Source organism: Notothenia rossii, assembly GCF_949606895.1.
Source record: "Notothenia rossii genome assembly, chromosome: 4".
Taxonomy (NCBI): Eukaryota; Metazoa; Chordata; class Actinopteri; order Perciformes; family Nototheniidae; genus Notothenia; species Notothenia rossii.
This window is the reverse complement of record NC_136902.1, coordinates 72,498,681-72,524,372: the sequence shown is the minus strand read 5'-3', so window position 1 is coordinate 72,524,372 and position 25,692 is coordinate 72,498,681. Positions and strand designations below refer to the sequence as shown.

Genomic DNA, 25,692 nt, shown 5'->3' with positions numbered 1-25,692 from the left:
ATGCATCAAATAATAAGAACTGATTGATTTTCACCTAATATTTTTTTAAGAGACGAAGTGCTGGTGACAGAAAATGTCTGTAAACTATGTGAAAAAAAGGGATGTTAGATGTTTAAAAAGGGGATGGTAGATGTTTAAAAAAGGTGGTAACCTTGAATGTAAAGAGTGAAATGTGAGCTAAACATGGATAGAGAGATAAGAGGGATACAGATAGCGCTGCAGGCTGGGGAGACAAAGACATGGTTTTCAGAGTGAAATGTCAAATGAGTCAGAGGCATTCTGGGAAGACTCTCCTGTTTAATATGGCTGCCATGGAGGCTGAAAGTGTACAATGACAGCATCGTCGTATTAACAAGCACCTGCAGCCACGTACAGAAGGAGCTGTCTGCTCTGAATGAGGCGGGGAGTGACATTGATTAAGCCTGACCGCCTGTAACATAAGATAACTGATGGGCTCCACAGTACAAAGCGAGCCACAGTGATTTAACCGCAACATCCTTTACACATCCCTCAAACCTACAGACACTCAATAACATGCACTGTTCAGAAATGACACTTTCTGATAGGCAGCAGAGATCCTTCAATCCATAAAGTACATTATGAGCACAGAGATCCCATTCAGACTGTTACAGAAGGATTGCTGAAGATAAACAGGCGACTATCTGGAAATATTGGGACAAGCTAAGCGTCCAAGCGTCAACAGATTATCAGAGTGTTATCTGATGATTAGTTTATGAATGATTATTAAACTAAACATGCTGTGTACATCTTTAAGATGATCTCTGCTGGCTTGTAACACTAGAGTAGTGTATTTCAGTCTGTGCTGATGTGTATGAATGACCAGCGGGGCGAGGCGCAGTAAGATGAGGAGACTTGAAAGGGTTTTGTGGTAAGCAGTGGTGGAGATGCTGGACCAAGCGTGCAGGGGGGAGGCAAGAGAAGGGGGAGGGGGTGAGAATGGGTCTAAATAAAGTCGCTGCTGATCCCACAGGTGCCCCCGTGGCTCCAGCTGTGATGGATGGCTCCAGCTGTGGCGGCGATAAATAGACATGTGATCCAAGTGTTTGCTGTGGCAACATGTGAGAACAGCGAAGTGGCAGAGCGCAGCATGGAGCCCCCCCGGCTCTGATCAGTGCTGCTCTGACATCAAACACAAAAGACCTGAGACGCCTCACACACACACACACAGGTTTTTGCTACCCCGTGGGGGCCAATGACTGTATACAGCCTGATGGGGTCCAGCCTTTCTGAAGGGTCTAGAGCAGGGGTCAGGAACCTTTTTGACTGGGAGAGCCATAAAAGCCAAATATTTCTAAATATATTTCATTGAGAGCCATATAGTATTTTAAAAATATAATAAATTAAATATTTCTTACTTTTAATGCGACTTCTGGTGCTGCATGGTTTTGCTGATGGCCTTGTAGTCTGGTTCATACGTGGTGAGGTTGAGCTTCATGCAGGCGTTGAGGCTTCCATCAGTTAAACGTGAGCGTAGGTTGGTCTTAATGTTCCTCATATGCGAGAATGACTGCTCACATGCATATGTAGAGCCAAACATGGTCAATACGGCAATACTCACACGCTGCATTGTGTGGTATGTCACAGGAAGCTCGTTCCAAGTTTTAAGAATCAGCTGGTCTTCAGGTTGAAGATTTTTCATTTTTGTCCACTTGTGTTCCCTCGCCAGCTCTGCTCGCTGTCGCGCAAGACTTTCCAACTCTCCATTAAGTGACTTGAACTTACTCATCCACATGTCTGATGCCTTCAGGTCAGCAACTTCCAGCTCAAAGTCTCCCGGGGATGCATGTCAGGTCGATTTTGTCCACTGCACACTCATGTGGATGAGTGATGAACTTGAAAAGACCAGTGCGCGCACGAAATTCTCCAAAACGTGCTTTGAATGACTGCAGGAGATTGGACGTAAAGCCAGCTAGCTGCTGGAGATCCAGATGTTGAGTGGAGTCACTTGCTAAGCATGCATCTCTAAATTGTTGCAGTCTTTCAAAGTGCAGAAGACGACCTGTTTCAATGTCCCTGAGAAAGACTTCCAGCTTGCTTTCAAATGCAAACACTGCTTGTTGAAGGGATGAGATTGTATTTCCAATACCTTGCATTTTCACATTGAGCTGGTTCAGATGGCCAGTTATGTCAACGAGATAGTGAAACTGCAGGAGCCAGTCAGTGTTGTCTAGCTCGGGATGCTTGACGCCTTTCATTTCAAGAAAAGTCCGGATTTCACTCAGGCAAGCTGCAAAACGGCTGAGCACCTTCCCCCTTGACAACCAACGCACGTTGCTGTGTAAAAGCAGACCGGGATAATGATTCCCAACTTCTTTTAACAGAGCTTTAAACTGGCGATCATTTAAAGCTCGGGCAACAATAAAGTTGACCACTCGAATGACCAGCGACATCACCTCACCAAGCTCCTGGCCACACGTCTGAGCGCAAAGCGCCTCCTGGTGCAGGATGCAATGAAAACTTAGGATGGCTCTCTTTTCATGTTCACGGAGAAGCGCTACAAATCCTTTGTTCTTCCCCAACATACAGGGTGCACCATCAGTACAGACAGAAATAAGTTTATCCATCGGTAGTTTTTTTTCTTTAGCAAACTCCATAAAAGACGTGAATAAATCCTCTCCTCTTGTTTCATTGACCAAACAGCCAAGCTTTCCTCACGCAGTGTGTCACCTGCAGCATACCTGGCAATTATACTGCACTGAGATAGATGGCTAACGTCTGTTGACTCATCTAACGCGAGAGAAAAGTATGTCCCGGCATTTATGTCCTTAATTTGTGTTTCCTCGACTTGATTTGCCATCATGATGCTACGATCGTGCACAGTTCTTGCTGACAGGAGCATGTCTTTTATTCGTTTGATTATCTTGTCTTTATTTGGGAAGTCATCAAACAGTTCATTGGCCACATCAAGCATGAATGTTTTGGCATACTCGTCATCTGTGAATGGCTTTCCATCCCTTACTATTGCCAAAGCTCCCGCAAAGCTAGCGGAATTCGCGTCACCTTGCTTGGTCCACACACGTAGTTACTGCTGACTCGTCTGCACTCTCCGCTCTAGCTCCTCGCATGCCCTTTTCCTGCTGTCCCCCGCTGGATATTTCGATGCAAATGAAGCATGGTGCGTATCGAAGTGCCGCTATATATTTGACCGTTTCATCGATGCAATTTTATCATTGCATATTAGACATACCGCAGATCCTGCTCTCTCCACAAACGCAAATTCCTCTGTCCATGCAGCAACCTGGAATGCACGGTAATCATCGTCTTTTTTTCTTTTCGCCATCTTTTCCGTTACAACCCACGGGTGACCCGTGACTCGTGACATTTATCTTCAAAACTAATTTCTATTTACTTTAAAATTACACAGTATTATTAAGAAATATCACAAGTATTTTAAAATCAGTTCCAAACTGATTTTTTTTTTTTTTTTTTTTTTTTTTTTTAAACTCAAAATTGTCTGGGAGCCATATGCCATCACCGGAAGAGCCATATATGGCTCGCGAGCCATAGGTTCCCGACCGCTGGTCTAGAGACTTGATTTTAACTGCTAAAATCGTTATATATATTTTTTTGTTGACACAAAAATCACTTCACATTTTCCAAACTCTCAAAAAAAAAAAGAAACCTGAAACCTGAAAAGGGGACTGGTCTCCAAAAATAACCATATTCAAAGTGACTGGATGTGCAAGACAGACAATAACTCCCTTTACTCTTAATTCGCCAAACAAGAAACCAGAACTTAAATACATAGGCCTACATGACCAATCAAGATGACAAGACACAACTGGGAAAGGAAAACACAAAGAGACCAGGTGACCAGAATCAGATCATCAGACAGGAGGGAAAACACAGACAGGAAACTAATACAGAGATGACAGACAGGGTGAACACCTTTCAAAGTAAAACCAGAAACCGACGGACTGTGACAATTCAAGATTAAAACTGAACAACAAATGCAAGGAGCATATATTAGCATTTGTTCAGTAAATTCTCCTTGTCCTTTCACGTTTAAGGGCAGTGATCCTATTTTTTACGCAAAACTTTACCGCTGTCCAGTTTCTTTCCATCAGTGCTTCTGGAGAAGCTGTAATGCAAGCAATGCAGTCCAACTTTCCTGGTACTTTACCAGATTTGATAAAGGTCATTAGTGTGTTTTCAACAGCTTTGACCTCCGCACGAATCCAACTCCTCTTCTTTGTGGTTTCTAGGGAAAGAAAGAAAAGACAATCAGGCATACAGACAAGTGACATAAAAAATTATTGAGGGACCAATGAGCATAATATTTTTGATCAAAGGTATAATTTCTTAAAGAAATATCTTGAATGCCGATATTCTGACACCAGTTCAAACATACAAAACAGCATCAGTTGTAGGGATGGGTACCGAGCCCCAGTATTAACGGGCCCCGGGGCTGAATTATTAAAGACCGTGGTACAGTTAAGCTCCGACGTTATTGGTCCTTTTATCGGTACTGGAGACATGTAAAAAATATATGTCATATGTATTACACTCTAAAAAATGCTGGGTTATTTCCATAAACACATTGCTGGGTTGATTTGGCTGGGTCATAATTATGGGTTATTTGGGTACTGTAAACACACTGGTGGGTTGTTCATGCTGGGTCAAAGGGGTTATTAGGGCTTCAATTGCAGTTGAACACCTGCCTGGGTTATTTTTAACCCAGAGGTTGCTTTATTCATTTTCCCACTTCTTAATCATTCTGGAACCATCTTTTTGTCATTTCTTACATCAAAACACACTGAAAAAACTGATTATGACCCCTTTTAGATGTTACATGTTTTAATCTAGCCTTTTTTAATAGATTTGAATGTGTTATTGCATCCTTCTTATCTTTCTTAATTAATCTTAACATATATTGTCACTGTTTAAAATTAGCTCATTTAATTCATTTAAAAGTAGCCAAATTATTAAAAAAACTGTACAATTTAATTACCACATATACTGTCCTGTCTGCGCATGCGCATACACAAGCAGCCCGCCACTTTTCCCTCCATTTTCCATTCGGAATCTGAAGGACCGGACTCAGCTGCCAGCGTAACTCCGCTGTCGTGAGGTGAACGTTCTCCACGGCTCTCCGTTTTAAGTAAGTAGCTCATTTATAGCCTTGGGTGTATTATATTATACTTAAACAGGTAGCTTTATAGCTAACATTAACGCTATCGACTGTGTGTTTTGATAGATTAACATTAGCAACCGTTAACATAGGCCTACAGCAGCTAGCTAACTGTTAGCCTACTGTTAACCTAGCTTAGTTGTGTAGTAATGTTTAAGTAACCTAATTGAAGTGTAACATGCATCATTAACATTATAAGATAATTTGATACTGCTTTCAAATTAAATACGTGATAAATTCAATCTTTGTCTTTTATCAGTTTGTGGCTTATACAAGTTGAATGTTAACTGCCTGTTTCTATGCTTTTTTTTGTAGCTTCACCTTCCCCGTTGCCCTGGCTTATATACTGGCCATTCTTAGTGTGTTCCTGACCGGCTGTACTGTAAGTATGTTTATTTTTAACTTGTTCTTATCATTGTGGTAATATTAGGAGACAACTAAACATGTGAAATCACGTTGGTAAGGGTGCTTTTGGTAACGTTACTGCAAGGGGTTAATGTTACCGCAGCTAAAGTTCATATCTTGGTTTTATAGGTGCTTTCATAGTACTTTCCCCCCCGAACTAGGCAGATAGGGGGAGATTTGGTTTCACACCAAAAAGGATCTGGAATTAGTCCCTAGTTCGCGCGAACCTTATTTTCACCCCCAGATAGTGTCTGCTAGCGAGTTAGTACTTTCCTGATGAGGAAATGGTTCGTGGGTATGTCGGCCCCACTACACCGCAAACACCTTCACGGCGTATACTGCTGGCCGGAAGTCCCCGGAGTTGGGGACTGGCTTCTACTGAAGCCTTCCGAGTAAATCGTCAGAAGCGCCGACACCTCCTCATCACTCCACCGCTCCCATGTATTATTTTGTGTTGCCATAAGTTAGTCAGAAATTGTTAATGTGGCCGACACACCCACGAACCTTTTCTCCCCAGGAAAGTACCATCTCTCTAGCAAGACGGTCTGTTTATCGGTACTTGAGACATTTAAAAAATACATGTCATATGTATTATTGCTACTTAAACATTATATTACATTCTTAGTTTCGCCAACACAGTTTATAATATGCAATCAGACAAAATGCGTCTATGATGTATTTTCAATCTTTCCAATCCAGACGAGAGAGATCTCTCCCCGTCTGTGTGCGAGGGGGCGGGGCACTTTACACACACGCGGCTGCTACATGCATGCAAAACACACAAGCTCCGAGGTGGAGAGAGAACTAAGCGCTCCTAGGTGTGGTTAAATGTTACCCGTCTTGAGGTGGACGATGCTCTTTTCCAAAAGTGAGAAATCATTTATTGGTTTTTACTATAGAATATAATCATTTAATGTCATTATACATGTAGAATGAAAGAATTAAGAAAAGCTTCTCCCTTTTTAAAAGGTTCCATCAAGTGCAATAACAGTTGAGCATGTAAGGGCACACAAGCAATTTGTTTAAACATTTAGCAAAAGTGCACCACATCCAGTCATATTTAGGCTCTGTTAAAAAAAAAAAAAAGTTACATTGTTTGTCACAAAGGAGTTTGTAGGATTTTGAGTCATTGGCCTAACACAAGTTAGTAATTATTGGCAATCAATTACCTTTTTCATTTACCATTATTATTAGTTTTAATTACTGCTTATCTTTATTTTTATTGCAGGTTTTGCTATCTGATGTTGGTGTGATGTGGAACACAACCTTACTCACAATACTCCATATTGATGAGGTAAGTTATATATTTCACATGGTGAATGTATGGTGAAAGGCCTATTTACTGTACACATCGAGCTGATACAGAGCAACATGATCATTCATTTGAAATGGTGTTTCTGTTCATCTGATAAGTCCAATATTCACTAACTTTTAGCTCTGTTTATGCTCTGCACCAACTCCTTAGTAAAGTATTTGTCTCTTTAGCTGCTCAATGTTCTGCTTTCTTCACCAGCTATTCTCTAACTGTCTGTTTGATTGTCTGAAGAAAACAGCTGCTGCTGGAATTGGGATTTTCCCTTTATAACTCAACATTTTACCCATTGTCAATTGAAAAAGGCATTAGCAAGGTTTAAACAACCATACAGCTTACAGGTCTAGTTTTGATTCCTTTGCAATTACCTTAGATTAATAGAAATACTGGTTAGAACCATAGACATATATAAATGGACGTAGGGTCTGTGACGTCACCCATAGGATTCTGCAGAGTTGCCGAGAAGCACTTAGTAGGCGGAGTCGGCCACTAACGGATCGACAGTGATGTCAGAGTTCAACTCCCGCCTTCTCCAGCCTGCTCCAAATATATGGCGTTATATTTGTGCCTCTATCCTGAGCACGCAATGAAACATGTTGAGCCTAGAAAATGCGATTGAGCGCACACTTGAACATTTTTGAGCACAGAGAAATATATTTTCTCTCATAAAACTCCTGCTCCGTGCGCAAGCAGACCGCTGCACGCGCTCTCTCTCCCTCGCTCGCTCGACCTCTCCACCCTGTGCGCGCTCAGCTTTGCCTGCCTGCTCGCTCAAGTTGTCACAGCGTTACAAATGTGCCACGAAACCAACCAATCGGAGAACTCGAAAAGATCAATTCTGATTGGCTGGTCCAGCACCATGTAGAGAGAAGAGTTGCGACAGCGGAAGTCCAAAATGCTTGTTTGTCACGTGGTTCAGAGAGACTCAGAAAGTTCCCGGAAGTTTGTGGCGGGCCATTTGAATCACGATTTGAATGCATTGATAACAGGATAGAAATGCAATTTTTGGTAGTTATTGGTCAATAAAGGTTTTGATTTACAATATGTATACAACATATCGATATGTGTATGTAGTTACATCAATGTGTTTTTGTTTTTTTAAGTAAAATGTGCTAATATTTGAGGATTAAGACAAAATAATAATAAGTACTTTATTGATACCAATTGGGGGAATGTTAACGCGGCAGCAGCAAAAGACAAGGCATTGTACATTAGACAGTTAAAAGACTAGAATTAAACAATCGAAAATGTAAACATCTTAAATAGAAATAACATAGCATTGCAAAAAGTAGAAAATATACATGGATAGTGTGAACAGCTATCTTACCTGTTAACATACATGTTAGGCTAACGTTGCCTTGGTTACAGAGCCTGTTCCTGTTGTTTATTGCTTTTAATTCTTTAAAACAAATATTATCTTCTTAAACTTGTATGAGTCAAGAACATCACATCCTTATTGATATATTTAGAGGGAGGGAAGGAAGGTTTCAAAATTCTGATTAGAATCATTTCTACCATTTCTTTAATTCATGGTGGTTTCAGTAATCCTCTGGTAATTGAGGACATAAGTCATCTAAATGACTAATGTAATCTTTATGACTTTCAGAAAGGACAGGAGACCGACAGGTGCCTATCAATGATTGTCAACTGACAGCAAAATGAGTCAAAGCACTAGCAGCAGCAGCAGCATGATGATGTTAAATGTGTTGTTTTAGGAACATCCATTGTAAATAAATGGAATTCAATAAACATTCAATAGCATGCGTGCAGTTTGTCTGTGCCTTTTCCTCTGTGTTGTCCTGGCATATAGTCTCCCCCATGGTTTGCTGTGCTGCTGGGGGATGCTCCAATCACTCATAGAAAGGAGTACACATGTACGGCTTCCCCACTGACACAGAGAGGAGGAAAGTGTTACGATATCTGAGAGGACCCAAACGCAGGACACGGCAGAGTGTTCAAAAAGGGTTTATTAGTGAACAAAAGGTGCGGGAAGGATAATCCGGCAGGAGTGGCGAGGAAGTGGAGGCTGGTGACGACAACACGGCGGTCAGAGAATGATCCTGGAGCACAGGAAGAAAACACGTTAGCGTCAGAACATCCAGAAATAAGGTAGCTGATAATGCTGAGTAGCCTGGAGGTTTACCACTGTGGTTTAACAACGATCTGGCGCCGACAGGTTGTGGAGCCTCTGCTGATATGCTGTTGTAGATGGCTGATGAGAATCAGGTGTGAGGGTGAACAGCTGATTGCAGCAGGTGAGCCGGGAGCCAGAGTGACAGCCACCACGCCCACACAACAGGCAAAGGGAAAACATCCCCAAGGAGGCGGCTGGAAATGGACAGCCACCACAGTACCCCCCCCTTAAGGGACGCCTCCAGGCGGCCTACCTGGTCTACCAGGTCTACCAGGGTTATCCCGGTGGAAGTCCCGTACCAGGGACGCGTCGTCGATGTTTCGCCGGGGAACCCAAGACCTCTCCTCCAGGCCATAGCCCTCCCAATCCACGAGATATTGGAATCCCCTTCCACGGCGACGAACGTCCAACAATCGCCTGACGGTGTAGGTCGGGTGACCATCGATGATGCGGGGGGGTGGGGGAAGAGTCACTGGAGGAGACAAGGGCTTGCTGGCAACAGGTTTTAGCAGAGAAACATGAAAAGTAGGGTGAACCTTCATGTGTGGGGGAAGCTTGAGCTTGACTGCAGATGGGTTAACAACAGAGTCGATGATGAAGGGGCCGACATAACGTGGCGTGAGTTTTTTAGACTCTGTCTTGAGTGGGAGGTCTTTGGAGGAAAGCCAAACACTCTGACCTGGTAAGTAGTTGGGGGCCGGGGTCCGGTGACGGTCTGCGATGAGGCGGTTGCGGGCAGCGGAACGGAGCAGGGCGGCTCGGGTGTCCTTCCACACCTTACGACAGCGTCGAAGGTGGGTCTGAATGGAAGGAACAGCAACTTCCTCTTCCTGTGCTGGAAACAGGGGTGGTTGAAAACCCATGGCACAATGAAAAGGTGAAATACCTGTGGCTGCATTTGACAGGGAGTTGTGGGCATATTCGATCCATGGCAGATGTGGGCACCATGAAGAGGGGTTCCTGAAAGCCACACAGCGGAGAGCCGCTCCCAGGTCCTGGTTGGCCCGTTCCGTTTGCCCGTTTGTTTGAGGATGATAACCCGACGACAGGCTCACCGATGCTCCCAGAGCCCGACAGAAGACTTTCCAAACGTGGGAAATGAACTGGGGACCCCGGTCAGAAACGATGTCGGTGGGGATTCCATGTAGTCGAACAACGTGGTTGACCAGAAGATCTGCAGTCTCTCGGGCTGTGGGAAGCTTGGGGAGAGCAACAAAGTGTACCATCTTGGAAAATCTGTCCACAATAGTTAGGATGATGGTATTACCTTGTGAGAGTGGAAGTCCAGTAACAAAATCCAAGGCCACATGCGACCAAGGGCGACTAGGTACTGGCAGCGGGCGAAGCAGACCAGAGGGAGGTTGGTGGGAGGACTTGGCGCGGGCACATACTGTACAGGCAGCAACAAAGACCCTGGTGTCTTGAGCCATGGAAGGCCACCAGAACCGCTGTCTGAGGATAAACAGTGTGCGATGGACACCAGGATGACACGAGAGACGGGAGGCGTGTGCCCACTGCAGGACCTTGGAGCGGACAGAGATAGGCACAAAGAGATTATTAGCTGGGCAGTTACCTGGGTTAGGCTGCGCCCGCTGAGCCTCCTTAACAAGTGACTCAATCTCCCAAGTAACAGCCGCTACCACGCAGGAGGCAGGCAGGATGGTGTCTGGACCGGCAGCTGGTTCTTCGGAAGCAAACTGGCGAGAGAGAGCGTCCGGCTTGAGGTTCCGTGACCCTGGGCGGTAGGTAAGGGTGAATGAGAAGCGACCGAAATACAGAGCCCATCGAGCCTGACGGGAGTTAAGGCGCTTGGCAGTTTGGATGTAAGCCAAGTTTTTGTGGTCTGTCCATACAATAAAAGGGAGCTCAGCTCCCTCCAGCCAGTGTCTCCACTCCTCTAGGGCAAGTTTGACAGCCAGCAGCTCTCTGTTACCCACGTCATAGTTTTTCTCAGCTGGAGTGAGGCGGCGGGAGAAAAATGCACAAGGGTGTAATTTTTGATCTCTTTCCGAGCGCTGGGAAAGAACTGCGCCTACCCCGGTGTTGGAGGCATCAACCTCCACAACGAACTGGCGAGAGGAATCAGGGTGGATGAGCACAGGGGCAGTGGTGAAGAGTCTCTTTAGCTCCGAGAAGGCTGCATCGCACTCTGGGGTCCAGGAAAAGCCAGTTGTAGGGGAAGTGAGTCTGGTTAAAGGGCCCGCCACTCTGCTGTAGTCTCTGATGAAGCGCCGATAGAAATTGGCGAAACCAAGAAACTGTTGAAGCTGTTTCACTGAGGTTGGTTTTGGCCACCCTGCCACTGCTTGGATCTTCTCAGGGTCGGCCCTAATCTTTCCTCCCTCAACGATGTAGCCCAGGAATGAGACTGTGTTGACATGGAATGCGCATTTCTCCGCCTTCACAAAGAGTCTATTTTCCAGGAGTCTCTGCAGCACCTGCCTGACATGGATAATGTGTTCCTCCTGGTTACGAGAGAATATAAGGATGTCATCCAAGTAGATGAAAACTGATCGGTTGAGGAGGTCACGGAGCACATCGTTAACCATCGACTGGAAAACTGCTGGGGCATTCATCAGTCCAAAAGGCATTACCAGATACTCGAAGTGACCGAGTGGTGTGTTAAAGGCCGTCTTCCACTCGTCCCCTTCTCGGATTCTGACGAGGTGGTAGGCATTGCGGAGATCCAGTTTGGAAAAAATTGTGGCTTCCTGGAGGGGTTCAAAAGCAGAGTTGATGAGGGGTAATGGATATCTGTTTTTTACAGTGATGGTATTAAGACCCCTGTAATCAATGCAGGGCCGCAGTGAGCGGTCCTTCTTGGACACGAAGAAAAAACCAGCTCCGACCGGGGAGGAGGATGGGCGGATGACACCGGCAGCCAGGGAGTCATGGATGTAACTCTCCATGGATTTCCTCTCAGGGCGAGACAGGTTGAACAGACGGGAGGAAGGCAGAGGGGCCCCGGGAAGAAGGTCAATGGGACAGTCGTAGGGTCGATGAGGGGGAAGAGAAAGAGCTCGCTGTTTACTGAACACTTCTCCCAGGTCATGATATTCAGTGGGGACAGATGACATGTCAGGCGGCTCGATCTTGGGTGGTGGAGTGGCGGTCTCTGCAGGCGGTAGGGCAGACTGCAGGCATGAGGATAGACAAAAACAACTCCAACTAAGGATTTTGCCAGTTACCCAATTAATCTGGGGGTTGTGTGTTCTTAACCAGGGATGGCCCAACACTATGGGGGCATGAGGTGAGGAAATTAGGTGAAACTGAATAACCTCACGATGGTTTCCAGACAGAATGAGGTTTACTGGCAAGGTGCGGTGAGTGACTTGGGCCAGGAATTTACCATTAAGAGCATTAGCATTAAGAGGTGAATCTAACACTTCGGAGCGAATTCCTGCCTGAACTGCAATATTAATTTCCAAAAATTATCGTCCGCCCCCGAGTCCACTAAAGCGAGCAGAGGTAGGAACTGTTGGTTGCAGCAAAGCACGGCTTCTAGCTGCGTTCTGGGTCGGGGGTTGAGAGAGGAGGAAGGGCTCGCCAGAATCCCCACACCTACTGACGAGCCTGACCTTTTGGCAGATTAGGACAGGAGGAAACGAGATGGCTGGTTTGGCTTCAATAAACACATTCCCCAGCCTGGATCCTTCTAGCACGCTCAGATGGTGAGAGGCGGGCCCTTCCCACTTGCATGGGCTCGTCTTCTGGGGGTGAGGCCGTGTAAGGAATCGGGAAGGATCTGGAGATTGGGGCAGTGGCAGTCCCAATTTGGGGATCAGGTGAGGAGTAGCTGGGATTGGGGTGACGGCTATTCCTATCCCTACGTCTCTCTCTGAGGCGATTATCAATCTTGATAGCTGTGGCAATTAAATTATCCAAGCTAACTGGATCATCCCTAGCAGCTAGCTCGTCTTTAATTGCTTCGTTCAGCCCCTGAAGAAAAATATCCTGCAATGACTCGTTATTCCAGCCTGAGTCTGCAGCAACTGTTCTAAACTAAACTGAAAATTCGGCTACACTACGGGAGCCCTGCCGGAGAGAAAGAAGGCGCCTGGAAGCGTCCCTCCCTCGTACCGGGTGATCAAAAACTTTTTTCATTTCGGAAATGAAAGTATCAAATGATAAGCAAATGTGTGGCTGGCTCTCCCTAACAGCTGTAGCCCAATCTAAAGCACTCCCCTTCAACAGACTCATTACGTATGCTACCCTAGCCCCATCTGTATGATAAGTACTGGGCTGCTGCTCAAAAACTAACGTACACTGGAACAAAAAGGCTCTACAAATCCCCAAATTTCCAGCGTATCGCTCCGGTGTGGGAATGACGGCCTCTCGTAGCTGATAGAGAGGTGCGGGAGGAGGGGCTGCCGGCTGTGCAGCGGGCTGCGGAGGAGAATACTGTGTGGTGAGCAGTTCTACTTGCGTGCCGATCCTTTGCACGTTAGCGGAGAGGTTCCGGAGAGTCTCCACTACCTCACGGAGAACCACAGCGTGATGCCCCACGAGAGCGCCTTGACTGGCCAGGGCTTGGCTGAGTTCGTCCGCAGTCTTGGACTGGTGGCCTGTGTCCGCTGGGTCCATGCTGGCCAGATCGTTCTGTTACGATATCTGAGAGGACCCAAACGCAGGACACGGCAGAGTGTTCAAAAAGGGTTTATTAGTGAACAAAAGGTGCGGGAAGGATAAATCCGGCAGGAGTGGCGAGGAAGTGGAGGATGGTGACGACAACACGGCGGTCAGAGAATGATCCTGGAGCACAGGAAGAAAACACGTTAGCGTCAGAACATCCAGAAATAAGGTAGCTGATAATGCTGAGTAGCCTGGAGGTTTACCACTGTGGTTTAACAACGATCTGGCGCCGACAGGTTGTGGAGCCTCTGCTGATATGCCGTTGTAGATGGCTGATGAGAATCAGGTGTGAGGGTGAACAGCTGATTGCAGCAGGTGAGCCGGGAGCCAGAGTGACAGCCACCACGCCCACACAACAGGCAAAGGGAAAACATCCCCAAGGAGGCGGCTGGAAATGGACAGCCACCACAGAAAGAATGGCTGGCTCAAGTCAGCAGGAGCCTTTTAACTATCACAAAAGACAACAACAGCAACAAAATATGTGAGGTAATCATATTTTTCACAAAACGAAGACCACACCCTTGGGAAGCTTAATGTCTTTTTAATCAAAAATAAGGAACAGGGAGAGGCTTGCAAAACTCTGGGAGTTGAGACTCAGGCTCAGGGTGAGGGTCTCATTGCAGGTCTTCAGGCTCCATTGAATCCCCCTGGGGTTCTTGTGCTGAGAGAGGGAGACAAAGACAGGAGAAAGGGTTAGATACAGCTCGCCACCTATAGGATGGGAAATGGCTGACCTATTTTAAACTTACCTTGTATTTTCACTCTAACTTAAGTCCCTCTCCCTTTGCCATCAATCCAAAATCAGCTGAGCTGCAACATAATACAGAAAGGTAATAATCAACAGAATCACAAGGACATAATATGACTCTGCTAAAAACACTCACCCATAAATTACGTTTTTGTTTACTTGTCTCAAATATCCACTCTAAATCCATATCAATAGCAATGTATCACAAAAATATCTCTCTTCCTTATTAGTGTGCAACTTTAACTATATTATGCAGTGTTTCCCACAGATCTGAAATATACTTGGGGGGGAAGGTGCCAGGGGGGGGGCTGCGAGCGGAGCGCGGTGCGGGCGGACCGCGGGGCGGGCTTTGTGATGTGCAACACATGTGACAAACAACAAGTTTTAACAACATGTTTATTCATTAACTTTACATTACTGTATGGCAATATTCATTTTGTACAAAGATGGCACTGTTTGTCAGAGCACTTAATCCGTCTGGGTTTGTTGAAGAACAGCTCCAACGCCTGTGTGTATGGGAACGCCTCTGGTGCTGGTCCACTGACTGCTATCCGCATACATGCAGCCAGGTGCTCCCCTTTCAGTCGGTTTCTCATGTCAGTTTTCACCTGTAAAACAGACAGTTTGTTTTAAATGAACTATACAGAATGACATGCAACAGGGAATGACACTTACCCTGTTCATCGTAGAAAAATCCCTCTCGCAGTTTACACTGGAGACAGGGATGACCAACCCCACTGAAGAGAGAAGGCTGAGGTTTGGGTATATTTCTGCCCATTCGTCCTTCTCACTGGCCAGGAGCTGCATGATCTCAGCTTGTGTCTTGTCCTTCAGAGATTAGCCAAGGCAGGGCAAATGAGTATACAGTATAATTGAAACATTTACAGATGTCAAAACAAGCAATTCTAACCGTCAAGTTCATATTAATTTAAGTATTTACCAACCTTAAATGTTCCTTCAAGAACATGCTGCTTGTAGGAGGTCCACTCTTGGATAACTGTGGCATCCTGCCCTGGGATGAATTTGTTGGCAAGGGTCTGCAACATTGAAATGTTGGTTACATCATTTGAGGTAACTGCCTTTGGACCCAGGACACTGAAGGCCCCCAGCACTTCAATATGCTGGAACCTGCTCTCAATGTTGCTCTCCAGGCTGCAGATGTAAGGTTTGAGGACCTGGAATGATATTATACATTTTTCAGTTCAAGGAAAATAAATATTGGAATGTAAAAGTAAGAAGGGATGTATTTACATCTCTGACAAATCTGGCCCACATATCTTCCCGGGGGCGCTCCAGAATTCCGTGTCCCCTCCTGATCCTCTCCTCCTCTCCGGCAATGCTAAACGCCCCAAGTCCACCTGGGTTGTCCAAGTCTTGGTGTAGGCGAGCAAGGAACGTTCCGGGGAGTGGGGTCTCGCCTGCCTCCAGAATTCTCCTCAGAGTAACAAGTGTGACTGGCACCTAAATGTGGAAAAAGACAACAATATAATAGGATGGATAATGCAAATAACTGGGAGCATCAAATGCATTTCTTTGTAATCTACCTGCTCCTTTATGTGGAGAAAGTTCACATCAGCTCTCTGAAACACCTTGGACAGCATTGCAATGTGGGGCAGCACATCTGCCTGAAGGTAGAGGGCAGCCACAAAGCGGTATGTGGCACAGAAGGTGTATAGACCTTTGGCCACTGGGCACTTCCTTGTGCTCGCTTCTTCCGCCAGAGCAGCCAGCACAGCTGGAAGGTTCCTCTGGAGGTTTTGAACGGCTAGGTGCTGCGATAGCCACCTTGTATCTTTCACCTCCTAACAACAAGTAGAAACACTGGTAAGTAAAATATATGTAAATAATATGACAACACAATAGTATTATGAAAATAGGTGAAACTGAAAACACACCTTGACTTTCAAGTCGTTCAGACCAAGAGTGGTAGCGGCAGCACTCAGTGTGGCTGACCTATTTGCACTATTTCTGAAGAATAGGTGCAGTTCCTGCAGGTGGTTCCTGAAGTTTGCCATATACCTGACAGCATTTGAGGCATCTTTGCATGCCAGTGCTAGTCTGTGAGCAGCACACGCTACAGAAACCAGCTTTGGAAAACTGTCTGTGAGCTGCTTTGCCACTCCATTCAGACGGCCTAAGTTTAAGAATTAAATGCAGTGTTGAGGGCGTCATTTTGTTTCCTTTAATAACAGCTGACAATACACATTTCACACAATCCATTAGATTTAACAATAAACTCCATACCCGTCATCACTGCTGCACCGTCTGTCCCGAGTCCGTAGAGCCTGTCTACCGGGAGATCCTTCTTCTGTAGTACACTCTTGATGGCAGCAACAACGCTGTCAGCTTTCCCATCTTCCAGAGTTACCAGGTCAAGGAAGTGGTTGAAAACATAACCCTCTTTATCCAGGTGTCTAAAATAAAAATGTATAGGTTTTCACACATATTAATAAATATTAAGTTTAACTAGGCCTTTATTTAAATGCACATCATTCCTTTAAAAAATACCCCACCTAACATGTAAATCCAGCTGGCGGTTTACAGATACATCTGTGGTTTCATCAACCTCTAGGCTGATTGCTTGAGATGACCTTATCTCTTCCAAAATAGGCGACTCTACTATCTCTGCAAGGATCTCCAGCATTTCATCCACTATTCTGTGTGATTGATAATTGTTTCTTTGATCCACCTGAGAAAAAGAGATCATTTAACATTTAGCTGGTTAAAGTTCTTAGTTTCACAAGCATCATTTTGTACTAGGTTTACCTTCAGCTTTTCAAAGTAATCACAACCCAAAAGCTGAGCTAAACTTAAGAGCTTAGGGTAGTTGGTGTGGTGAGCAATCTCGTTCTTTACTAGCCAGTAAAGACATTTGAATCCACCTATGATGGCCTCATGCTCCATAATAACTGTGGGCTCAAAAGCCTGCATCACTGAGTAGCCTAGACCAAGGGCAAAGACATAATTCATTATATGAGCCAAACATGGTTGATAGGTTGCAGAAATTAGCTTTACATAAAAAAATGATATACCTGATGCAAGTGAGACCTGATGCTTAACACTATATTGATGAGGCTCTGAGGAGATGTGGCGCTCGATATAATCCTTGCGGAAAACAAGAATCCCAACTTCTATGAAAGCCCGTTTTAAGGGGCCTTTCTTTATTGGAGGCTTGTGTTGCCTGCAGATTCGGCAAAACATTCCTTTTTAAAAAGAAAAACGTGTTAATTCTTACAAAAAATAAGTTTTATTACAAATATGAACTTGCAAATGCCATTCATACCATGCTGGGTGAGGTAGAGCCAATTCTTGAACTGTGGCATTTTAAGCCAATCAGGGTTCCATCCTGAGTGGCGATGCTTGGAATCTGAAAATAATGCATTGTTATTACTGCATTTAAATGGTAGAGTTCTCCTTGCTATTATACTATGTCTGTGTATGTGTCTGGGATGCTTGGAACTGTGCTGCTTGTTCACCTGCACCTGCTTGTACCACACTGGGACCTGCTGCTGCTTGTATCACACTGGGACCTGCACCTGCTTCTACACTGAGACCTGCTGCTGCTTCTACCACACTGGGACCTGCTGCCTCTCCCTCAGTACTCTGACTAGTTGTGCCAGCATCTTCACTGACCACCGGCTAGAATTGAAAACAAGCTTGAATCTAGTTTGGTCTCTGCATTGCAACTCACTGTTGACTGAAATTGTATAATTTCAGGTCAAATGAACCGACATATATCATTATTGAGACTTATGCATTTATTATTGCCATTGCAAGCAAAATGCTAACATTGGCTAAGTTACCTGTGGTCTCTCCTCCTCTCCTCGTCTCTCCTCCTCATCCTCACGCCGTATTCTCTTAAAATATTTTTGAATACTCATATCTGAGGAGTAATGCAGGGGAAATTAACAGTCTAACCTTAGCTAAAGTTAATCTGTGTCCTTCTAACTGGCATAGCCCGAAGAGAAAACGAATTATAATCTTTTTTATATTTAATTTAGCACACGTAACTTGCACGCAGCAAAGTAGGCCTGGTTACGTTAAATACACTCTTAGTTGCCACTAACTTCAAATAATTCGAATCTCCTACCAAAGTCAGAAAACAACAACACAATAAGGAGAAAATAGTTACTTTACCTTAGTGTCCGCGTCTTCTAAATTAACGTCGTCTTCTCCGTTTCTCGTTTCCCTCCACGCGATGGCAGCACGAACAGGAGGTGTCGAGCGAGGGATCATACACTAGTTAATCGATCGCAGAGCGAACAGGGGGGGATTATTGTCCCCTAGTTAATCAACCGCAGAGCGAACAGGCACAGGAGACGTAGAGCGCGGGCTCATTGTCCATTAGTTAATCACTCGCAGATGGCGTCGCTCGCGGACGGATACAAAAAATAAAAAAAGGTCCGAAATATACTTGGGCGGGCCTTAATATACCTGGGCGGCCCGCCCAAGTATTAACATTGTGTGGGAAACACTGTTATGCTAGCTTGAACTCCAAAATGGATATCCTCATTTCACCACCTCCACCCACTACAATCACACGCCCCAATGTTATATTTAACTCCCTCCACCCCGGATAAAAGCACGTTAAGAAGCCCTTTCTCTCTAATTCCACAACGTTGGACGGAATAAACATTAAGAGAACGGATTAATAGGCTGTTCATGGTTAACGTGTGTTGCTAACTTTACCCGGTCCTAGCCTAATCTGTTTAGTTGTCCGGTTGAAAATTAACGCAAGCTCTATGCCCATTGTAGAACAGGAAACAGAAGTTGGTCCAGGTTCTGGTCAACCCAAAATTGTGATAGAGAGAGAAACATGTTTGTCATTCTGCCACCTCTAATGCTTACAGCAAGTAATCAATACCTCAGAAGGGTTCATGGCGTACATGTAGGCTACGGTTTGTTAGCTGTTTGCTTAAACCACCCCTATAGCTATGTTGCCGGCTAGCAAACTCAGGCATTGCAAACAATAACGTGATATCAGAAAACTAGAAATGTATAACTCACCTGACATTGTGGTGTGCTATTCTCTTCATTCGAGTCTGTCATGTCCTGTAATGTCAACGACGGATGTGTAATAAGAACGTCAACAGCCTGATGGCAACCGAAAATCCCTCTCTCATCTCAGATAGAAGATATGATTGGAGACGACCAGCCAATCACAATTGACCTTCTCGAGTTCTCCGATTGGTTGGTTTTGTGGCACATTTGTAACGCTGTGACAACTTGAGCGAGCACAGGCAAAGCTGAGCGCGCACAGGGTGGAGAGGTCGAGCGAGCGGGGGAGAGAGAGCGCGTGCAGCGGTCTGCTTGCGCACGGAGCAGGAGTTTTATGAAAGAAAATATATTTCTCTGTGCTCAAAAATGTTCAAGTGTGCGCTCAATCGCATTTTCTATGCGCAACGTGTTTCATTGCGTGCTCAGGATAGAGGCACAAATATAACGCCATACAAATAAGTGCAAAGAGCCGGAGCAGTGGCAGGACCTGCTGTCACCGAGCTGAAAGTTCCAGAGCTAGCTGAAGCTACAAAGCTAGGCTAACATGCTCCCCATCGGCACACTGGTTATGGCTAGAAAGGATCCGTCTAATGTAAATATGACGTCACGTTCTCGTTCTAACTCTCGTTGTAATCGTAGCGGCTCGGCTGTAATCGGAAAGGGTCGGGGTGGGCGGGACGCGGGAAGAGACGTCGTTCTAACTCTCGTTGTAATCAGAGCAGTGGTAACCACTCAAAGTCCTCAAGAGATAGGAAACGACAGCAGTGTGGGACCTTGTTGCGGGAAATTACTGAGCACACATACCACCTACAGGATGAGACGTTCATGTGTACAGTGATATCAAGACTAAATTATCTTTTGGAGGGCGTAAAGCAACACACCCCACATGACAGTAGTCTTCCTCTCACCTTCACGCCCCCCAAACACAAAAGGCAGAAGAGGACCATAACACCTCTCAGTACCAGCCATCGTAGACACCCTTTTTCAGGCCGGGTGGGTCATAAAGCTGAGGTCATGAGATCCAACTACAGAGTGGACAGCTTGAACAAGATTTTAAAAGCTAAGTCCCCAGAGTCTAATGCGGGAGGAGCAGGCAGGGGTACGAAGAGGAGGATAGATGCTTTAGGTAAGAACAAAGTATATTTACTTTTGCCATCTCCTTTATATTCACAAAACACAGCCAATCATCCATTCCAATCCTATGTGACATGGCACAGTTAATTTCACTCCAATAGAAATTGGTATAAAAGAGACCATTAGTCTTCTCATTGTGCTTATTGCTGTGGCTAGGTGTTAACTATTGTTGTTGTATTGTATCATATCAAAAGTTGTTTTCATCCAAGGCACCACCGCCAGGTGAATGTTGGAAGCTTGGAGATGAATGGAGCTGTAAAGAGGTGGTAAGTAAAACAACGTTTTTAATCCATTGCATGTGATTGATGTAGTTATAAAAAGTATATCATAAGCTGTCATTACAGTCTAAATATCTAACAGCAAAAGGAGGAGAGTCTGAGGAGGAGAGGAGATGAGGAGAACAGAGGAGAGGAGACAGCAAAAGGAGGAGAGTATGAGGAGAGGAGAACAGGAGAGGAGAGGATACAGCAAAAGGAGGATAGTCTGAGGAGAAGATGAGGAGAGGAGAACAGAGGAAACAGGGAAAGCAGAGTAAAGAGCAGAGTTGAAAGAGAAGTTGAAAGCAGAGCAAACAGTAGCAGGAGAAGTAGAGCAAATGTAAAAGTAACTTTGAAAAGTATCAGCAAGAAGATCAGAGTTGCATAATGTTATTTTGTTTTATTCGTTACTGTTATATTAATGTTGTATGTTAATTTTTGTACATAGGATAATCAAGATGATCTTAACCTTGAACTCGATTCATGACCTCATTTCATTATTAAAACCTTAATATCAAATTACAGACTGAATTCAAATTAGGATCTCCAAATGTGTTGATGTAATGTTTGTGATAAACTGAAGGATAAAGTGTTCCTTTATGTGTTGAGAAAATTCTCCTCCCTCTTAAGCCAAGTAAGGTGTTTAAAAAGCCTCTTGGATCAGCTGGAAAATACATCATCACAAAGCTGAAAACAGCTGTTTCACTTTACTTTTGAAAGATACGACAGAGACAAAGCTACACATATATGATGATATTATAGAATATGGTGCATTGCTGCAGATTAAACTACCCAACGGGATATAAAAGAGGTAAACACATCTACAGCAGTAACATGCAACATATATTTTATTGCACCAGGAGCTATCTTGGGACTTTTACTGCAACAACGTTGACTTGCCTGTGAATACAAAATAAACCATAGTGTTGCTGATCTACAGTGTTGTCATTCTTCTTTCAACAGCAAGACCGCTAACAAGTATTTACATACTTAATATAGTTTAGTTTCTCGCCATCCCAAACATAAACATTCAGCCACGTGACTGCGCTTCCGAGCCGCTCCGATTACAACCGAGCCGCTCCGATTACAACGAGAGTTAGAACGAGAACGTGACGTCATATTTACATTAGACGGATCCTTTCTAGCCATAACCAGACACTGCCGTGGTATTTTACGTTTCTAAGGTAAGCGGACATGAAACTATTCAGCAAAACTATAAATAATAATCTAAGTTATTGAGTTTTTAGCATAATACTTCAGAATCTTAAAATCCCTTAATGTTTGTATGCAATTGTGCTAAATTAAACACTGGAATCAAGAAAATATTCATATGTTTGCATGACATTAGTTATTTATATTTTGATATCACTTAATTATACGTTTAATACATTTTAGTCAAGCTAAGGTACATGCGATGGTAGCTAGTTAGTGCTCTTACCTGTGAGGCCTCCTCCAAACAGTACCAGTTTGAGATCCTTGACTTTAGACAAACAATTCAAAACACAACATGTATTTAAAGACCAATCTTTATTTGAATGTGCCTCTTAACCTGATATATTAGTTATACAGTAATAGTATTGACAATCTTAAAAAATTGAGCAACTCAACAGTCAACTTTATGTTTCTTATTGTCTAAAGCATTTGTTATTTTCATTTCCCCCCTCTCATATTCAGTGTGGACGGATTGAGACAGTGTGGTGTCCAGAAAGCTGCAGAGACTTCAGGGAGAAACCTCTGTGTGATGGACGTCCTGTCTGTTGGTTTGGAGAGGACTGATGGAGGAGCCCATGCTGGGCAAAGCTGATACCAACTGCACAGGCCTAGTCTGTCACTTTATTTGACTAAATGTGTTTACTTGCACATTTAATAGTTTTACACCTTCTGTCCATATGTTCTTTTTATTTAAAACATGTTTGATTAAGTTTGGTTGACATTTCAATAAATTGTATTTGTATTTGCACTCCTTTTGTCCATTATTCTTACTGAAAATGTTAGATTACACATTCACATCTGACTGAAGATTGGCCCCATTTATTTGTGACGTTGCAAACTCTGCGGTACAAGGCACAAGTGATGTGAAGCTCATAAAGCGAGGCAAATAGAAATAATTAGCTGATGGAGTGTAGATGTGGAAATAGGTGCATTCGATCAGCTGACTGTTTTTACAATGAAAGTAGTTTCTTAGTGTACTGGTCTTAAAATCTCATAGCATCAGCTTTTAATTTTCCTCTTGGATGTTCTTCTTGACCCTCAGAGAAGGAGAAAATGTTGTGTCTTTCAGGGATGTCCTTTCCTAACAAAAATTACAGGAAACATAAAACATATTATTGCAGAACAAGTGTGTTATTTATGAAAGTGGTGTGTTTGTTTGTTTAGGGGCTGTAGATATAATTATTTTGTAATTGTAATGTTTTTTTTTATTTCAACAGTGAGCTACAAAGACAATCAGATTATGAATGAACAGTATGAAGTTCATCAACATTGAAATATGTTATTATCAAAATAATATTTAACTGTTATCAAAACGTAGTGCAACTGTAGAAGCTTGCTCTGTTGTCTCACTGAAAGAATAACTTTTACCGCGTTCTTTGGAACAAGATTCAGAGATGAATAGTAGCAGTTCTCACTATGTGTTAAATATCTTTGCCTTTAATACATTAAACTAGAAAGCTGACAAAATCATATTGCTTGTTAACATCTAAATGTAACTTTTTGCAAAGAAAAAACCCTCAACTTCACTGATGTGTAGGTGATCTAGTATTGTTTAATGGAATGTATATCAGTGTATTAAAGTCAATACTTCATTCATTTAAACCAATATCTTTCTTGATTCTTTGTACAGTATGAAAAAAAGAGTATTTGTACCTGAGCTGAAGTTCACTGCTGTGAGGAGTCCAGTTCTGTCTCTCACTCTCTGGTCCAGCCTGTCTGCATCACCTGGACAGCTTAAACAAACAGATATATATGTAAAGTACCATGTGTACAAACAATATAACTGATTCTCTTCTGATGAACATGTTGGATTGCGTATTGTCCGAGTCAGGGTCCTTTTTATTTTACTGTAACTTTGGAAGTTGTGTTACCAATGCTTACTGTTTATTTGATACCCATTTGGTAATGCAATTAATAGAAACAACAAGGTTTGGGTTTGTTATTCAGATGACTTTGACGTTAACGTGTAAGCTCAATAACGAACTCCAGCTCAATCAACCATATTGTAATATCTAATAAACCCTCCAGAAAAACGCGATCGCAGAATTTACCGCATAATCAGCAAAATGGCGCAGATTTTTAAAAGGCCGCATATTTATCAAAAGGCCGCATAATCCCCGCATTTTTCCACACAAAATTGAGAGAAAAAAAAAGTTAACTCGTCTTGACGTGAAGTAGTGGCGATGATGACGTGACGTCATCAGCTCGCGCATCACAGAAGGTAAACAACACCGTAGAGTGAACGTGTGGAACTCACACGACGAACATTTCTGCTAAAGACCGGGCAAAGCAGTACCCCGATGTCTTTCACGAAAGTGGGGGGAAACTATTCTGCACCCCGTGCAACTGTGTGTTGGAGCATACGTCTGAGAGAAAGTCGACGGTGACGACCCACTTTGATTCATTCAAACATTCGAAAATACTTTCTGCTGCTGCGGACAAGAAAGCCAAACAACTCACGTTCACCGAGGCATCAACCTCCAAAACCCTTTTGAGGGCTACAAGAAACGAAGTGAGTAGCCTACAATTTGAAGCTGGTCAGATAACGAACGAGTAAATGAAAACAGAATGAGGCGGAGAAGTGTGTGTGAGAGAGAGAGAGTGTGATTAAAATAGCCCCATTGCTTTTACAATAAATAAACATTGAATGTGTTTAATTGAATAGGAAAGGACCTCTCTGAAGAACCAGCACCTCACCGTGGTAGAGAGGTTTGTGTGCCCTGATGAACCTGGGGGCTGTGTTGTCTGGAACCTTGTGTTCCTGGTAGGGTCTCCCATGGCAAATTGGTCTCAGGCAAGGGGCCAGACTAAGATTGGTTCACAAGACCTCATGAAAGACGACACACGAAGTGAGGATACCCGGCCCGGAGGAAGCCCGGGGTCCCCTTCTGGAGCCAGGCCCAGAAGGAGGACTCGTCGGCGAGCGTCTGGTGGCCGGGCTTGCCACGGAGCCCGGCCGGGCACAGCCCGAAAAGGCGACGTGGGCAACACCTCCGCTTCTCCGTCCCGCGGGCCCACCACCTACGGGAAACAGCGATGGGGTCGGGTGCGCTGCCAGAAGGGTGGAAGTGAAGGCAGAGGGTCTCGACGGACCAGACCCGGGCGACAGAAGTTGGCTTTGGGGACGTGGAACGTCACCTCTCTGGGGGGGAAGGAGTCGGAGCTTGTGCGGGAGGTGGAGCGTTACCAGTTGGATCTGGTTGGGCTCACCTCTACGCACAGCGTCGGCTCTGGAACCTTACTTCTGGATAGGGGTTGGACTCTATTCTTCTCCGGAGTTGCTCAAGGTTTGAGGCGCCGGGCGGGTGTGGGGATACTCACAAGTCCCCGGTTGGGTGCTTCGTTGTTGGAGTCTACCCCAGTGGACGAGAGGGTCGCCTCCCTACGCCTGCGGGTTATGGGGGGGAAAACTCTGACTGTTGTGTGTGCTTATGCACCCAACAGCAGTTCAGAGTATACGGCCTTCTTGGAGACCCTGGAAAGAGTCCTGTATGGGGCTCCTGAAGGGGACTCTTTAATCTTGCTGGGAGACTTCAACGCACATGTGGGCAATGATGGAGACACTTGGAGGGGAGTGATTGGGAGGAACGGCCCCCCTGATCTGAACCGGAGTGGTGGTTTGTTACTTCTGTGCTAGTCATGGATTGGCCATAACCAACACCATGTTTGAACATAAGGATGCTCATAAGTGTATGTGGTACAAAGCAG

At 44.4% G+C, this 25,692-nt stretch overlaps 1 protein-coding gene and 3 long non-coding RNA genes across 7 annotated transcripts; 2 read left to right on the top strand and 2 right to left on the bottom strand.

Moving 5' to 3' along the window:
* The first annotated feature begins 5,033 nt into the window (after positions 1-5,033).
* On the top strand, positions 5,034-22,425 carry LOC307037072. The gene is made up of 4 exons (XR_013807597.1): positions 5,034-5,122; positions 5,468-5,534; positions 6,786-6,851; positions 20,725-22,425. It is a non-coding gene; the product is annotated as an uncharacterized lncRNA (long non-coding RNA).
* Positions 11,737-13,243, top strand: LOC307037074. Its single transcript, XR_013807599.1, has 2 exons — positions 11,737-12,127; positions 12,472-13,243. It is a non-coding gene; the product is annotated as an uncharacterized lncRNA (long non-coding RNA).
* On the bottom strand, positions 14,161-14,643 carry LOC307037073. The gene is made up of 2 exons (XR_013807598.1): positions 14,385-14,643; positions 14,161-14,296 (listed from the first exon to the last, which is right to left on the bottom strand). It is a non-coding gene; the product is annotated as an uncharacterized lncRNA (long non-coding RNA).
* LOC307037070 (zinc finger protein 862-like) lies at positions 14,766-20,504 on the bottom strand. 4 transcript variants are annotated; one of them, XM_079677794.1, is made up of 13 exons: positions 18,521-20,503; positions 17,860-18,022; positions 17,667-17,750; positions 17,416-17,586; positions 17,150-17,325; positions 16,897-17,072; positions 16,628-16,797; positions 16,279-16,517; positions 15,928-16,185; positions 15,635-15,844; positions 15,328-15,558; positions 15,059-15,211; positions 14,766-14,991 (listed from the first exon to the last, which is right to left on the bottom strand). In XM_079677794.1, the coding sequence occupies exons 1-13, from the start codon at positions 18,617-18,619 to the stop codon at positions 14,815-14,817; spliced, it is 2,307 nt and encodes a 768-aa protein (XP_079533920.1). In that variant the 5' UTR covers positions 18,620-20,503; the 3' UTR covers positions 14,766-14,814. The 4 variants fall into 4 exon arrangements, with proteins under 4 accessions (XP_079533920.1, XP_079533919.1, XP_079533918.1 ...); XM_079677793.1 differs by adding an exon at positions 18,187-18,266 and having other exon boundaries at positions 17,150-17,586; positions 18,521-18,641; XM_079677792.1 differs by having other exon boundaries at positions 17,150-17,586; positions 18,521-20,504.
* Positions 22,426-25,692: the final 3,267 nt, after the last annotated feature.